This window comes from Chiloscyllium plagiosum, chromosome 21, assembly GCF_004010195.1.
Source record: "Chiloscyllium plagiosum isolate BGI_BamShark_2017 chromosome 21, ASM401019v2, whole genome shotgun sequence".
NCBI classification, from domain to species: Eukaryota; Metazoa; Chordata; class Chondrichthyes; order Orectolobiformes; family Hemiscylliidae; genus Chiloscyllium; species Chiloscyllium plagiosum.
Genome location: NC_057730.1, coordinates 5,557,773 through 5,575,373, shown reverse-complemented (window position 1 = coordinate 5,575,373; position 17,601 = coordinate 5,557,773). Strand labels below are relative to the sequence as shown.

Here is a 17,601-nt window from a genome sequence, read left to right as displayed (position 1 = left end):
TGTGAGAGTGTGTGTGTGTGAGTGTGTGTGTGTCTGAGTGTGTGTGTGTCTGTGTGAGAGTGTGTGTGTGTCTGTGTGAGAGTGTGTGTGTGTGTCTGTGTATGTGTGTCTGTGAATTTTTAAATAGGACAAAGTTTAGATGAATACATTCAAAATCCTACTATTTTACTGTTCTTGTTAAAATGCAACAATTAGAGTTAATTGTACTGTTACTGAAGCGTTTGGGTATGATTCGCTTTTATCTTAAGTAGCAGTGAGTCAGAAGCAAATCTTGACTTTGCAAATTTCATTAAACTTTCAAATTTTTGGTGACTCTGGGAATAGTGGAGTTTGATTTTTGATGTATTCCTCCAGTGAGTTGTGACAATGGGTACATTAAAAAAAAGGCAAGACTCCTGCCCACCCCCACCCTGCTCTCACTTATCTCTCCACACTGCAGGCTCTCTGCCTCTATTCCTGATGAAGGGCTTTTGCCCGAAATGTCAATTTTCCTGCTACTCGGATGCTGCCTGACCTGCTGTGCTTTTCCAGCACCACTCTAATAGTATCAAAAAGTTAGGAAGATTGAGCAGGAAACAATCTCATCGAAACATAAAATTCTGAAAAGATTTGACACGTTGTATGCAGGAGAATTCTCTTCTCAGAGAGTGTACAATTCTTCTACTGAAAGGGACTGGAAGCTGGAATTTATTTGTTGAACTTATTTAAGGCTGCGTTGGATAGAGTTTTGATAGTTTAGCCTGAGTGACTGATTCAAACCCTTTACTTATTCAGAAATTGCTGATAAACTTGATAGAAAGTATTAATTAATAAACTGGATGCTGAAAAGCTGTTTCTCCATATGGGAGCAACTCCAGCTCAGGGAGCCATCTTCAAAAGCAACAGTCTCCATTTAACACTGAGATGAGGAAGAGGTTTACCTCGCAAAAGGTCATGAGTCTTTGGAACTTTAAGCCCAGAGACTGGTGGAAGTGGTGTCACTCAATACCTTTAAGGCGGAGACAGATACATCCTTGACTCACAAGGGAGTGAAGGGTAATCAGGGGTAGGAGAAAGTGAGGACCACAGATGCTGGAGATCAGAGTCAAAAAGTGTGCAGCTGGAAACGCACAGCGGGTCAGGCAGCATCTGAGGAGCAAGAGAATCGACGTTTCAGGGAAAAGCCCTTCCTCAGGAATTTGGGGGTAGTCAGGAAAGTAGAGTTGAAGCCACAGTTAGTTCAGGCATGATTTTCTAGAACAGTACAGCAGGTTAGAGAAGGTGAATGCCTACACCTGTTACTGATGTGGTCACATTTATGTTGGATAAACCTAATTAGAAACTTCTTGAGTAAGGCAAGTGGAAGTGGCTTCGACACAGAATATCTGACATGAGCAGCACAGATGCATTCAAACTAGATAAATACACGAGTGAGAAAGGATTAGAATGAGTTGATAGGCTGAAGTAAAGAGGGCTGGCAGAGCAGTAACTGATTCAAAGAGCCTTTGGGTGGAAGGCCTGTTATGCTGTAAGTACATTGTAATAAATACACTGCGTGGTTTGAAAATACTCATGATATTTGACTTTGTTGTGAAGAGGCAAGAACATCAACATGTTTAGGGTGAAGTGTCATGATTTCACTGGGAAGAGTGCTGTGTTAATGTGCCCCACAGTTCCACAAACCGTCACAAAGTATACAAAATCCCAAAGAGACCACCAAGATGACCCCCAACAGCCTGACTGCCTGTTATTCAGGACAAATACAAGCTTCTATCATTAATAGAAAATAACGTTATCTATTGCAACACACTTTAATAAATGGCAAATAAGACACAGGATTACTAATCTATTCCTTAAGTACATCCCTTTAAAAACCACACCTGCACACACACACACATTCACAAATAAAAGAAATGGTTTGACTCAATTATTACGGGTGAAAAAATACAGAGAGGGAACAAAATACTGAAGTTGAAGAGTTCAGATCACAAAGGTTGAGTTAAATTGTTACTCCGTCTCTTTTAATTTAAACAACAATGACACTCTGTGACTGTAAAATGGTGGTCACAAGAGTCATGCAGCATAGAAACAAAGCCTTCGGCCTAACTCATCCATGCTCACTGGGTTGGTTGGTCAGGTGGACGTTTCTTGTTAAATTTCGTTTAACATTCCTCAGTTTTAACCCACAGAAAGAGAGGATATGGGGAAGTGAAAGATGCTTTCAGTTTGTAGGCCTGGATGTACAGCTTAACTTTGTAACAAACTGCAGCTCAATCAATCAAGAGCTGTTGTTGTCTCCTTAACTCGGAAACTCTTGGTTCCAAACCTGTCCCAAAGTATCCCCGCTCACTGCTTCTAAAAGCGATAGGTACTGTCTTGCACAGCTAACAATGTCCACTACGTCTTTCTTTTCCCCAAAACTGCAAAAGGATATTTTAGCTGTATAGAACGCCCAACTGACATTTTGATTCCAAAAAGGAAAATATGTGGTCCATTATGGAAGGTAACTGGATGGTAAGAAGCGCGGTTAGGATTGTGGTCAGTGGGGAATGGAAGAGTTGATCTAATAAAAAGTGATTCACATGTCTGAGAGTTGAACAGAGAGAGGCATCAAGATCCTCTTCCTTCTGTGTGTTCTACCCTGAAAGGTCATCAACCTTTAACCTTACCCCTACTTCCACTCCACAGACTTTCCTGAGTATTTCCCTGTATTTTTGGTCTCTATTTCAGATTTCTGGTATGTGCAACGTAGTGTCCTCCGGTCTCAGAGCTTCTCTGTGACCTCCCTGATACATCAGTATCCAGCAAGCTGGGAAATGCTGCTGATTTGACCTGTTGCTGTCTTTAAGGAACCCATACCGTAAAGCTTAGGGCAAAGCGACCTGGCCAATGATAAACAGCATTCTAGTTCTTTAAGATTGCAAATAAAAACAGCAAGTACTCTCGTCATCATGTTCTTCGCACAGCAGGTGCTGCCAGACCTGCTGAATTTCTCCAGCACTTTCTGTTTTCACTACAGACTGCCAGCACCTGCATTATTTCATTTCTCCCCAAGATCACAGGCTTCCGAGAAATTTGCAGTTGGATACAAAGCCTGGCCCTTTAAATCATTAACCAATCAAGTGCAGTACAACAGCTGCCAGTGGCAGACATTTCTGATCCCCCAGTGTCAGACTATATCAAAGATTCTTATTAAAATACATTCACTTACGGGCCTGCTGACACCCTTGTGGATTTGGCACAGGAAATGCATTTGAATCGTTCAAGTAACTGCCTGAAATTGGAAAACAGTTAAACAGATTAACATCAAATCTCCTTAAAGTAGTTTCAAAGATCATTTTCTTCATGCAAACATTGTCCTTTCTAAATTATCAACTTAATTCATATGTATTAATAAACTAGCTACTGCCCCATAATTGCAGGTTTTTGTGCTGTTGATAGCAACATAGGAACAGGAGGAGGCCGTTCAGCCCCTCAGGTCTGTTCCATCATTCAATAAGATCATGACTGATCTATAGCCGAAAGTGCTTTTGGCTTATATCCCCTCATGCCTTTGCTTAACAGAAAATTCTCTCTCTCAGATTAACAGGTGATCCTGCATCCAGTACCATTTGTGGAAGACAGCTCCAAAGCTCGACCACCCTTTGTGTGTGAATGTGTTTCTTAACATTTCTCCTGAGTGGTCTGCCCCTCATTATCAGACTACTGTTGCGAAGTTGGTGCGGGTAAAATTGTAAAAATGGGAGAAAGCGTTGCATGGTCCCTTTAAATCATGGTGTTTTTTTTGGTGCTTAAAGTGGATGCCTGAATAGCAGTTTAAAATGTAGGTGCACAGAGAGCGCCTGAATTGAAATATTTTGTATCAAACAGTCAAACAGCATTTTTACCAAGACAGTTAGCCTTATCAAATTCAGCCAATTCATTTAAACCGAGCCCTGAGATACTGAAAACCTGATGGCTTTTGACCACCGGGAACGATTCAGATTGTAAACAAATTAAAAGGTCATCAAGGATATAAAAGGTGCGGGCATTTTGAAAACTGGGAGGGAGTCAACTAACACCTGAAGAGACAGCAAACCTGTTGTCTGAGAAATAAAAACCAGGTTCTCACAAGAAGTCTCCACGCACTCTTAAAAACCACCTATACATCGGATTCCTCTGCTACATTCATGCACTGACTTCCCACAAGTATAGCCCCCCCTCAATCCCACTACGAATCTGCATTGACGTTCATTATGTGTCTACATCATAGAATGCCTACAGTGTTGAAGCAGGCCATTCAGACCATCAAATCCACACTGACCCTCCAAACAACATCACCCCGACCCATCCCTGGAACCCTGTGCTTCCCAAGGGTAATCCACCTAGCCTAATATCCCTGGACACATTGGGGTAATTTAGCATACCTTCCCTGCACATCTTTGGACTGTGGGAGAAAATCTGCGCACCCAGAGGAAACCCACACAGACACGGGGAGAATGTGCAAACTCCACACAGAGAGTTTTTTTTTAAGATTAGATTCCCTACAGTGTGGAAACAGGCCCTTCAGCCCAACAAGTTCCCTACAGTGTGGAAACAGGCCCTTCAGCCCAACAAGTCTACACCGACCCTCCGGACAGTAATCTACTCAGACTCAATCCCGGTATTTACCTCTGACTAACGCACCTAACACTATTGGCAATTTAGCATGGCCAATTCACCTGACCTGCACATCTTTGGATTGTGGGAGGAAACCGGAGCACCCGAAGGAATCCAACGCAGACACGGGGAGAATGTGCAGACAGTCGCCCGAAGCTGGAATTGAACCCGGGTCCCTGGCGCTGTGAGGCAGCAGCGCTAACCACTGAGCCACCGCACTGCTCATACGTACCTATTCTGCAAACAGATTCCTGTACTTGGTCACAGAATTCTCTGTACTAACTCTGGCCATAACTTAGGGGTCATTAACTTTGACTTAGTGCTTCTGATTCATGAGTCCCAGTCGCTTACATAACCGTGGGCCCAGCACAATTAGGTGACCTAGCGGGGGATCTGGTCATTTGGAGTTAATAACGACTGGCAGCCAACTGCAGCAGGGCTGGTATAGTGGGCCTCCCTACGTTATGCCAGTAACTCAGTGGATGCGCAGTGGGAATTAACAAACATGGATGTGGAAGCTCTCAACTCCTTCTCATGTCTCTTCAGGACATTTCCATCTCACTAAAATGATTTCTCCTGTATTTTCTTTAGAGGCCTGTGTTCACTTCACCCACTTTCTGAATCCAGCAGCAGTATCCGCGTCAAAGCCTGGGCCATTTCTCAGCTGTTTCTTCAGCTGTTTCCACCGGTCTTCCAACTGCTTCTTCAACGGATCCAGTTCCATTCGATCCAGCTGTAATAAATTACATTCACATTTCACAATGTCAGCAATCGGCCAGGTTATTCCTCCATTAAACATACACCCAGACGTCATTTCACAGCCGGTCGACTGAACACGTTTGCAGTATTTTATGTCATTAAATAATCGCACCTTTAATCTGATTTTCTTTTACAGTTGTCATCTTTCTTAACTTTTCAACTCATTCCCTCTTATTTCTGCCCATTATTAAGAGTTTTATTTCACTTCAGCTAAAACACTGATAAGAAAAATGTGCTTCCCTTCCTGAGGTTCTCTTAACTGGAAACTCGAGGAGAACCCTAATGACCCGAATTTCAAAGAAACTGATGATGTTGGAGCGAGGTGGACAGAGTCGGAAATCACACAACACCAGGTTCTACAATTAGATTGGATTCCCTACAGCGTGGAAACAGGGTCTTCAGGCCAACCAGTCCACACTGACCCTCTGAAGAATTCACCTGACCTGCACATCATTGGACTGTGGGAGGAGACTGGAGGAAACCCACACAGACACAGGGAGAATGTGCAAACTCCACACAGACATTTGTCCGAGACTGGAATCGAACCTGGGACCCTGGTGCTGTGAGGCAGCAGTGCTAACCACTGAGCCACCATGCCGCCCGTTTTCCTGCCAGGTTTAATTCAAATCACAAGCTTTCAGAGCGCTGCTCCTTTGTCGGGTGACTTTACTTCTGACAAAGAAAGTGGTGGTCAACTTGTCATAAGGTCAGCAACAAGAATGGACTTGTCATAAGGTCAGGCATGGAATGAAAATGAGACAACCAAAGTGAATCAGAAGTAGGTGAGAATAAACCCCAGCTGGAAAAACGGCAGTGTTATTGGAGAGCAGGCCGACAGGAAGCACAAGGATAGAATTGCCAGATGCTGAACGGTCCAGAGTGAAGGTGAACAGGGCTTGACAACACTGACTGACAGGCCTGTTCGCTTCCACACAGACCCTGGCTAGGGCCTTCCTTGGTGAAGGTGGACAGGTTTCTCATTACGAGACTTGTTAAGTATATTGCGAGGAGGCCATCCCGGATTGGTAAAGGTCACAGATAGCCTCTCTGTCCAGGTGGCAAATGAGCCTCTGATGTAGCAAGTGGGCACTCCATGTGGCAAACCGTCCGGTCAGCCCTGTGGCCTTGGTGGGAGGGGTGTGTGTCTGTGTGTGTTTGTGTGTGTTTCTGCACGCACGTGCACTGTGTGAGTGTGTGTTAAAGAGAGAGTGTGTGTGTGTGTGAGTGAGTGTTTAAGAATGTGTGTATGTAAGAATGTGTGTGCATGTGTGTGGCAGTGTGTGTCTGTGTAAGAATCTGTGTGTGAGAGTGTGTGTGTGTGGGTGTGAGTGCGTGTGTGTGTGCACGTTTGTGAGAGAGAGTGTGTGCGTGTGTGTGTGCACGTTTGTGAGAGAGAGTGTGTGCGTGTGAGTATGTGTGCCTATGTGAGGCCACCAAAACAGGCTTTCCGGGGTTACAGCCAAAGAGGGATTTCAACTCTAACGCCCCCTCCCCCCTCCCTCAAGACACTGTCCCAGTCTCACTGTCCAACCCTGCCCCTCCAAACAGTTGTGGCCTAGCTTCTTTCTCCCCTTGTCATTTCAGTTTTAAAATTAATTGTGGAGGAGAACAAATCTCTGTTGAAGGACTCTCTCAGTTAACTATTCTTTACAGAGACCTGCTGCTGCTCTATAGCTGCTGGGTGTTAGATCAGCACTCCAGTTTCGAGGACCCAGTCCTTAACTAGAAAGGCAGCTGGCCACCACACCAACGATAGAGGCTTCCTAATGGCTGCTTCCCTCAAAGCCGGAGGAAAGTGCACAGGGTCCTAGAAACAGTACCGACTCCCACTTCCCATCCCCAATGTGAAAATACAGCATCCCTTCCCTCAGAGTCCAATACCCAATTTGCATTTAAAACAGTGTCACACCCTTCAGCACATTTCAGCTCACACAGCAACAGACATCACCCCTGTCTCTCTGAAAAAAATGGACTGTACACACAGAGAAGCAAGTCTCAGAACCTCAATTTTTTAAAAAAAGCTTACCCTTCAAGACTGCTACATGGATACAGATTAAAGACAGAAGTGTCACTTCATATTGTTACAAATCAGTAACATGAACTCAGAAAATCGAAATCAGTTCAGGAAACTTCAAGTTCACAAGCATACAGTGAATCTTTACCCAGTTTCAAATGGTCATTTCATGCCAATGTGAGTGTTAGCAGTTTGAGTTGAATATATCTAGTTTAGACAGACACCATCCTATCCTATTTGAACTGTACAGAGTATTTATGCCAATACTTATTTCTGCAGCAAAGACAGGACGGTAATTTCATTAATTCCTTTTAGTAATGATTAGAGTGCTGAGGTCAGACATAAGTCCACAACCAAACCCTGGATCATATTACCTTGCAGTCCATGTCACAAAGAAGTTTCTCCAATACTTTCTGCCAGTCCTTTTCTTGGGCACACACTTTATTCAACAATTCCTGCATCATTGCATTTAATTGCTGTGCCGTTGCATCCAGCAGCGTTCGACTCACTTTCGAATCTAGTGCTTTCTTGTCAGCTTTCTGCAGTGAGAAATAAGACAGGGTTTGAAAGTTACCAGCCTTCCTTGGGAGGGATCAATCCGGAATCTGGCAAAGCAGCGAGTGTGAATAGAGTCATAGTCATAGAGATGTACAGCACGGATACAGACCCTTCAGTCCACTCGTCCGTGCCGACCAGATATCCCAACCCAATCTAGTCCCATTTGCCAGCATCTGGCCCATATCCCTCTAAACCATTCCTATTCATATGCCCAACAGGTGCCTTTTAAATGCTGCAATTGTACCAGCCTTCACCACTTCATCTGGCAGCTCATTCCAAACACACACCACCCTCTGCGTGAAAAAGTTGCCCCTTAGGTCCCTTTTAAATCTTTTCCCCCTCACCTCAAAGTCTTGCACCCCAGGGAAGAGACCTTGTCTATTTACCCTATCCGTGCCCCTCCTGATTTTATAAACGTCTATAAGGTCCATCCCTCAGTCTCCAACGCTCCAGGGAAAACAGCCCCAGCCTATTCAGTTTCTCCCTATAGCTCAAACTCTCCAACCCTGGCAACATCCTTGTAAATCTTTTCTGAACTTTTCAAGCTTCACAACATCCTTCCTATAGCAGGGAGACCAGAATTACACACAATATTCCAAAAATGGACTAACCAATGTCCTGTACAGCTGCAACATGACCTCCCAACTCTAGCTTTAACAATTAAGTGGAGCAGTCATTATAGTTTGCTATTGCATTGGGCATCCAGGTTTTCATTGGAATTTAATTAATAAATTGGAATTGAAAGCCAGTTGCAGTAAGGGTGAGCTTAGGGCTAATGGGGCTGGAGGCACAGCCACCACTGTTGCAGTAATAAAAATCAATGTTCAGCATTATTCACAACTCCTCAGATCCTGAAGCAGTCCATGTTCACATACAACAAGATCTGGAGAATATCCAGGCTTCAACTGACAAGTGGCAAGTAATATTCGCAACACATAACTGCCATGCAAGACCATCACCAACAATATAACCACTGCCTCTTCACATTCAATGGTGTTACCTTCACTGAATCCCTCACTGCCAACATCCTGGGGGTTATCATTGACTAGAAACTCAACTGCACTCACCACATAAACACACTGGCTACAACAACAGGTCAGATGCTTGGAATACTGCGGCAAGTAACTCACCTCCTGACTCCCTCGAGCCTGGTCACCATCTCCAAGGCACAATGGAATACTCCCCACTTGCCTGGATGGGGACAATCCAACAACACTCAAGAAGTTTGACACCATCCAGGACAAAGCAGCCCGCCTGATTGGCTTCACATCCACAAACATCCCCTCCCTCCACCGCCGACGCTCAGTAGCAGCAGTGCGTACTATCTATAAGACACACTTCAAAAATTTACCTTAGATCTTTAGAGAGCACCTTCCAAACCCATGACCACTTCCATCTATAAAGACAAGGGCAGTAGCTACTCCCTCTACACAACTCACCATCCTGACTTGGAAATCTATCACTGTTACTTCACAGACACTGGGTCAAAATCATGAGATTCCCTCCTTAACAGCATTGTCGGTCAACCTACAGCAGGAAGACTGCAGCAGTTCAAGAGGGCAACTCACAACCACTTTCTCAAGGGCAAGTAGGGGCGGGCAATAAATGCTGCCAGCCAGCGATGCCCACATTCCATGAGCAAATAAAAAAGTCACAAATTATGGGGCAGAGTCATCTCAGAGGGTTGTGGGAGTCAAAGAGGTAGAGAGGGGTGACACCATGGATAAGATGTGAAAGCAAGGGTGAGAATTTTAAAATCAAACCGGGGAGGGTTGGTGTAGGTCAGTGTGCACAGGAGTGGGCTGGTGATTTCCGATTTCTGGTGGGTAGACCAGCCAGGAGTAGTTGAGTTGAGAGGTAATGAAGGCAGGTACTAGGGGTTCAGCAGCAATGAGCTGAGAGAGCAGGGAAGACGATGGTTTGACAAAGTTGGAAATAGGGAGACTCACTGATAGCACATGTATGTTGTTGGAAGTTCATGACAAGATCAACTGCGGCCAAGGGTTGTGATCAGGCTGATTTAATCTTAGACTGTTACCGTGGAGAGTTGTGAAGGATTGGAGTTTGGAGGTGGAGCCAAACCTCAGTTTTCACTCCTCCCACATTTTCAGTGAAGGACATTTCTGCTCTTTCAGTATTGAATGTCAGGTAGGTAGGCTGTATTTTATTCATGAATGGAATGTGAGCATTGTTCGCTGGGACACACCTCATTACCCTGTGGAAGGCAGTGGCGAGTTGCCTTTTGAAACCACTGCAGTCCATGGGCTGTAGGTAACCCCCACACTACTGGGACAGATCCAGGATCTTAACCCAGTAACATTGGCGAAGATGGTGTACGTCAGGATGGTATATGGCTTGGAGGGGAACTCTGACAATTCTGCAACAGTAGGAGACTCAGAGAGGGTGGTGGTGAGATAGACCAGGCTTAAGGTAATGATCCTTCATGTCAAAGACTAAGCTTCATGGCACTAACAAGGCAAGTAACCCAAAGCAGAATGCAGTATGAAACCTTACCCCTCCCTGCTCTATAAAGCCCAGTAACTCTCTAATTAAACTATTCATCCATTTAACAGAGGCCTTTCTAACAGCTTTCCATTTACAAACTGTATTTATCTCTCTCTCTGTCTCTCTCACACACACACACAAGTAAGTTTCAAAGTGAAAGATGTTCTTTGAACAAGTCTATTATAAGCTGACTGTTCATAAGCCCTTTATGTTAAAGCAAAGAAAGCTTTTATAATCACCTTCAATAATGTGCATTAATCAGAGCAGGGACAGACCATTTAGCCCCATTCAGCTTGCTACGTCAGTCGCTAAACTTCACCTCAACTCATTCATTCCCAGCCGATCCTTTAGTGCCATGAGAATACCCATTGTCTGGGCATCTACAGCACCAACAGGCAGAGAATTCCAGAGATTTAGAACCCTCTGGGTGGACACATTTCTCTGCATCCCCATCATAAGTGGCTGGCCTTGTAGCCTGAAACCGTGACCTCAAGTTCTTGACACCTACTGCCAGACCTGCTGAGCATTTCCAACACTTCCCCTTTGTGTTTCAGATTTCCAGCATCCACAGTACCTGCTGGGCTGGAAGCATATTGAAAAAGGTGTGTTTTTTTCAGTACAGCAAACTCTGTTTTAACCAGCATCCTCGATGAGCTGGCAAGAATTATACTCCTCAAATACTGGACGTTTCCTGTATTATTGCAATCTCCGCATAGTCAAATGATGGTGCGAGTGAGAAGGCTATCTGCGAGTAAGTTTTATTTCAGGCAAACTTGCCTTATTATTTAAGTGATTTATGCGTTCCCCAGCTGCAATACAGTTCTATTACTTAGTGTGTGTTTTTACATTGATCATGTGTGACTGGGAGAGGACCTTAGCAGGAAAGACAGTGGAACAGCAATGGCAGGACTTTCTGGGAGTAATTCAGGAGGCACAGCAGGGATTCATCCTGAGGAAAAAGAAGAATTGTACAGGGAGGATGAGGCAACGATGGCTGACCAGGGAAGTCAGCGATAGCATAAAAGCAAAAGAGAAAGCATATGATGTAGCAAAGGGCAATGGGAAACCAGAGGATTGACACAGACCAACAGAGGGCAACAAAAAAAGAAATAAGGAGGGAGAAGATTAAATATGAGGGTAAGCTAGCCCGTAATATATGGGAAGACTGTAAGGGTTTCTTTAGATATTTACAGGGCAAAAGAGAGGCAAAAGTGGACACTGGGCTGCTGGAAAGTGGCACTGGAGAGATAGCAGTGGGGAACAGGGAAATAGCTGAGGAACTGAATAATTATTTCATGTCACAGTCTTCACGAGTAATATCCCAAACATTCAAGAGAGTAAAGAGGCAGAGCTGAGTATGGTGGCCATCACAAAGGAGAAGGTCCTAGAAAAAACTGAATGGCCTGAAGGTGGATAAATCACCTGGACCAGATGGACTACACCCCAGAGTTCTAAGGGAGATAGCTGACGAGATAGTGGAGGTGTTAGTGTTGATCTTTCAGGAATCGCTAGAATCAGGGAGGGTCCCGGGGACTGGACAATCACTAACATGACACCCCTGTTTAAAAAGGGAGTGAGGCAAAAGATGGAAAATTACAGACTGATTCGGCTAAACTCAGTTGTGGTAAAATCCTGGAATCCATTGTGAAGGATGAGACTTCTGAATACTTAGAGGTGTATGATAAAAATGAACAAAGTCAGCATGGTTTCATCAAGGGGAGGTCACACCTGACAAATCTGCTAGAATTCTTTGATGAAGTAATGAGCAGGTTTGACCAAGGAGAACCAATGGATTTTATCTACCTGGACTTCAAGAAGGCCTTTGACAAGGTGCCACACAGGAGGCTGCTGACTAAGACAGGGCCCATGGTGTTCAAAGCAAGGTACTAGCATGGATCGAAGATGGTTTTTGGCGGAAAGCAGAGAGTGGGGATAAAAGGGTCCTTCTCAGGATGGCAGACAGTGACAAGTGATGTTCCACATGACTCAGTTTAGGGACCACAACTTTTCACTTTTTACATTAACGATGTTGATGAAGGAACTGAGGGCATTCTGGCTAAGTTTGCATACGATACAAAGATAGGTAGGGGGCAGGTGGCATTGAGGACGTGGGGAGGCTGCAGAAGGTTTTGGTAAGGTTAGGAGAGTGGGCAAAGAAGTAGCAGATGGAGTACAACATGGGAAAGTGTGAGGTCATGCACTTTGGTAAGAAGAATTGAGGCATGGACTATTTTCTAAATGGGGAGGAAATTCAGAAGTCTGAAGTGCAATGAGAATTGGGAGTTCTAGTCCAGGATTCTCTCAAGGTAAACTTGCAGGTTAGTCAGTAGTTAGGAAGGCAAATACAATGTTGGCATTTATTTTGAGAGGGCTTGAATATAAAAGCAGGGATGTACTTCTGAGGCTCTATAAGGCTCTTGTCAGACCACATTAGGAGTATTGTGTGCAGTTTTGGGCCCCATATCTCAGAAAGGATGTACTGACCCTGGAGCGTGATCAGAGGAGGTTCTCGAGAATGGTTCCAAGGATGAAAATCTTTAACATATGAGGAACGTTTGAGGACTTTGATAGAGTTTGGAAGGATGAGGGGGGTCTAATTGAAACTTACAGAATACTGAATGGCCTGGACAGAGTAGATGTTCAGAAGATATTTCCATCAGTAGGAGAGAATAGGACACAAGGGCAGCCAGCCTTAGAGTAAGGGGAAGAGCTTTTAGAACAGAGACAAGGAGAAACTTCTTCAGCCAGACAGTGGTGAACCAATGGAATTCATTGCCACAGAATGCTGTGGAGGCCGGGTCATTGAGTATAATTAAGACAGAGATAGATTGGTTCTTGAGTGTCAAGGGGATCAAGGGTTATAGGGAGAAAGTGGGAGAACGGGGTTGAGAAACTTATCAGCCATGATTGAATGGTGGAGCAGACTCAATGGGCTGAATGGCCTAATTTCTGCTCCTGTGTCTTATGGTTTAATTGGTACATTCCTGGTCCCATAGGTGCTGGTTAATAAAAAGTTTACTGTAACTTTTACCTCACTTTGCCCTTTATATATTGTCCCTCCCTTCCCCATCTAGATCATGATAATTTATAGTTTCCCGTGATTGCTACTTAATTGTTTTTACTTCTTTCTGAATGTTGATCACAGATTTTCTCCTCCAGCTTCTCCTCACTGTTTGTTTGTTGAGAATATACACCCCGCAGTGTAACATCGCAACTCCTGGTCCACAGCTCGAGTCAAATAAGATCTGTCTTTGATCAACATTATCACCAGACCCCCAATCTTCCAACCCCCCCCTAACCCCTCCTTCTCCCTCCACCCTCCCTCACTCCTTGTGGATCGAAAAAGTAAACAGTGGGCTGTATTTTGTAATGATAAAGCAGAAGAAGCCAGGACCACCCCTTGTGTCTGATGTACGACACATGTTACATAATTATGTGACTTACTAATTGTTCTATCAACCAAAAAAGGGTCTTACCGCGTTGATCTCCATTTCCAAAAATTCTTTGTCGACCTTCTTTTCTTCAAGAAGTTCAAGCTTTTCTTGAATTGCCTGCAAATATTGAGAAAGGAAGTGCAGGGAGGGTTAAAGGTCATTGAACAAACACTGGCAGCCGATTAAAAGCACTGTGAATAAACTCGACGAGCGACCACGCGTATTTGGAAAGCCACGTGGCCAAAATCAATGAGGAGACCGTCACCAAGTGGCGAGCTCCGTCCTCTCAGGAATAAAAGCGGAAAGCATCACCTGGAGTTCATCGTGGTCGGCCTGCAATATTGCAAGGCGACTCTCAAAATCTTCTTCCATTTCTTCCAGTTTCCGTTTAAGGGTTGCTATCAATTCCCGATCCTATAAAGAGAGAAATACAAAGGGCAGCTGTCAGTGCCATTAATGTTCATTGTGCTGTTAAGGTCATGGATAAACAAATGGATTGATGAAACAGTATAAAGTTAGGGATGTGGGGAATGGGCTAGTTAGCTCAAATGATTGGAGGGTGGTGCTAATCACAAGGCTGTGGGCTCGATCCCCATATTGGACAACATTGCAGCCTTTAAAAATCTCAAGTTAAGGGTTACTGTGCAATCGTATTGTCCCTGTCTCTGGGTCAGAGGACAGCTGCCAAGAAATGGACATCTGTTCAACCAACAAAATTTCTTGCACAGGAATCCAGGCCTCGTCAGAGACAAATACCCAGTTCCTCGGGATACAGAATTGTAGACTTGCTACAGTGTGGAAGCAGGCCATTCAGCCCATCCACAGAACACCCCATGCAGACCCAACCAACACCACCCCCTACCCTCCACTCCCCACCCTACACTCCTCAGCCTTGAATAAACTTAGTGACCCAGCCTCTGTGGTCAGGATTTCCACATATTCACCACCCTCTTAGAGGAAGCGATTCCTCCTCATTGGTCTTAAATGGTGATCCCTTACATTGGGAATACACATTCTGGTTCTAGACCCTCCCACAAGGGGAAACAATCCCTCTGCCTCTACCCTGTCAAGCCTGCTGAGGGTCTGAGCAGGTCTGGCAGCATCTGTGCAGAGAAATCCGAGTTAACCTTTCAGGTCCAGTGACCCAGGGTTTCTCTCCACAGATGCAGCTGGACCTGCTGAACTTTCCCAGTAATTTCTTTTCTCGTTTCTGATTTCCGGCATCCGCAGTTCTTTCGGTTTTTATTTAATCTCCTGAGAATCTTATTTGTTTCAATATGGTCCATTCTCATTCTTGTATACTCCAATGAACACAGAGAAACTGAACAACCTCTCCGCAAAACAAAAAGTCTCTCCACACCCAGGATTAACCTGTCTGGACTCCCTCCAGTGCCAGGACAGAGGAACCTCAATTATCCGAACATCGATTATCCAAAAAGAATTGCAAGGTCCCAATGTTTGGCTAAACTGTGTTTTCTGGCATTTGATTATTCGAACAAAATACTCCCCCCGCCCGTGTCATTCAGATAACCATCTGTGTACCATTCCTTAGATGAGGAGGAACCAAACTCTTCACAGTTTTCCAGCTGTGGTCCAACTAATCTCACACATAATTTTAGTAGGACTTCCCTATTTTGTTACTCCATTCTCTTTGAAATAAAGCGTTCCATTCTGCCTTCCATATCACTCGCTCAACTCGAATGCTTGTCTTTTTTTGCCTCTGCAAACGACACAGAGCTGGCTGGGAGGGTGAGCCATGAGGAGGATGCAGAGAGGCTTCGGTGTGACTTGTTCAGGCCGAGGGAGTGGGTGAATACATGGCGGCAAACGTCAATAAGCGTGAGGTTATTTGGTTTCAAGGCAAAAACAGGAAGTTGGATCATTAGCTGAATGCCGATAGATTTGGAGACAGAAATGTGCAATAAGACCTGGGTGGCTTCATATACCAGTCGCTGAGAATAAGCATGCAGGAGCAGCAGGCAGTCAAGAAGGTAAATGGTATGTTGGCCTTCATTATGAGAGAATTCAAGTATAGGAGCAGGGATGTCTTGCTGCAAATGTACAAGGCCTTGGTGAAACCAGACCTGGAATATTGTATGGAGTTTTGATCTCCTTATTTGAGGAAGGATATTCTAGTGATGATGGGAAGGCAGGACTGACGTATGAAGTGTCACAGAGTCATAGAGAGGTCCAACTCGTGCATACCGACCAGATATCCTAACCTAATCCAATCCCATTTGCCAGCATTTGGCCCATATCCCTCTAAACCCTTCCTATTCATATACGCATTTAGATGCCTCTTAAATGCTGTAACTGTTCCCACTTCCACCACTTCCTCTGTCAGCTTATTCTGTACATGCACCACCCTCTGTGTGAAACAGTTACTCCTTCGGTCCCTTTTAAATCTTTCCCCTCTCACTTTAAACCTCTAGTTCGGGACTCCCCTATCCCAGGGAAAAGAACTTGGCTATTTACCCTATCCATGCCCCTCATGATTTTATAAACCTCTATATGGTCACCCCTCAGCCTCCGACGCTCCAGGGAAAACAGCCCCACCCTATTAAGTATCTCCCTTTGGTTCAAACCCTACAACCCTGGTAACATCCTTGTAAGTCTCTTCTGAATCATTTAAAGTTTAACAACATGATTCCTATAGGGGGGAGCTCAGAGCTGAATGCAGTATTCCAAAAACGGCCTAACCAATGTCCTCTCAACTCCTATACTCAGTGTGCTGAACAATAAAGACAAGCACACCCAACGCCTTCTTCATGATCCTATCTACCTGCGACTCCACTTACAAGGAGCTATGAACCTGCACTCCAAGGTCTCTTTGCTCAGCAACATTCCCTAGGACCTGACCATTAAGTGTATAAGTCCTGCTCTGATTTGCTTTCCCAAAATGCAGCACTTCACATCCAAATTAAACTCCATCTGCCACTCCTCGCCCCATTGAATTGGTTAGGATTATATTCCGGGAGTTCAGAAGAATAGAGGAGGAGTAATCTCATAGAAATCTACGAAATTCTAAAAGGCTTAGACAGAGTAAACTCAGGAAGGTTATTCCCGATGACCAGGGATTCCAGAATCAGGGGCCACAGTCTAAGGATATGGGACAGGCCATTTAGGATTAAGAATGAGGAGAAGTTCCTTCACCTCTAGAATGGGGAGCCTGTTCTCAGCCACAGATTGTGGTTGAGGCCAAAGCATTCAATTATTTCAGGAAAGATTTTGATACAGTTCCTAGGGTTAAAGGGATCAAAGAGTATAGGGAGAAAGCAGGATCAGAGGACTGAGTTGGATGACCAGCCAAGGTCGTATTGTAACAAGCTTAAAGGGCTGAATGGCCTGCTCCTGCTTCTTTATTTTCAATGTGTTTGAGATTCATGCGTAAGGGCTGTCAAAATCCTCTGCATAGCAGCATCCTGTAGTCTTTTCCCATTTAAATAATATTCAGCTCCTCTGCTCTTCGTGACAATGTGTATAACCTCACATCTCCCCACATTAAACTCTACCAACAAAGTTTTTGCCTATTCAATTTGCCTGCTTATTTATATTCCTCTGTAGACTCCGTGTCATTCTTACTAACTGCCTTCCATCCACGTTTTTCTTCATCTTCAACTTCACTGTAATATATTCACTTTCCTCATCCAAGTCATAGAGTCATAGAGAGGTACAGCATGGAAACAGACCCTTCGGTCCAACCCGTCCATGCCG

At 44.5% G+C, this 17,601-nt stretch overlaps 1 protein-coding gene across 2 annotated transcripts in view; it reads right to left on the bottom strand.

Annotated features, from left to right (window-relative positions):
* The window catches only part of LOC122560489 (uncharacterized protein C16orf96-like), a 101,740-nt gene that overhangs the window by 45,590 nt on the left and 38,549 nt on the right, over positions 1-17,601 (bottom strand). For both annotated transcript variants that reach the window (XM_043711137.1, XM_043711138.1), the window contains exons 8-12: positions 14,200-14,301; positions 13,930-14,004; positions 7,765-7,929; positions 5,232-5,350; positions 3,191-3,253 (exon numbers count right to left, since the gene is read on the bottom strand). In XM_043711137.1, coding sequence (XP_043567072.1) covers positions 3,191-3,253; positions 5,232-5,350; positions 7,765-7,929; positions 13,930-14,004; positions 14,200-14,301 — 524 coding nt within the window. The remainder of the gene's footprint in view (positions 1-3,190; positions 3,254-5,231; positions 5,351-7,764; positions 7,930-13,929; positions 14,005-14,199; positions 14,302-17,601) is intronic.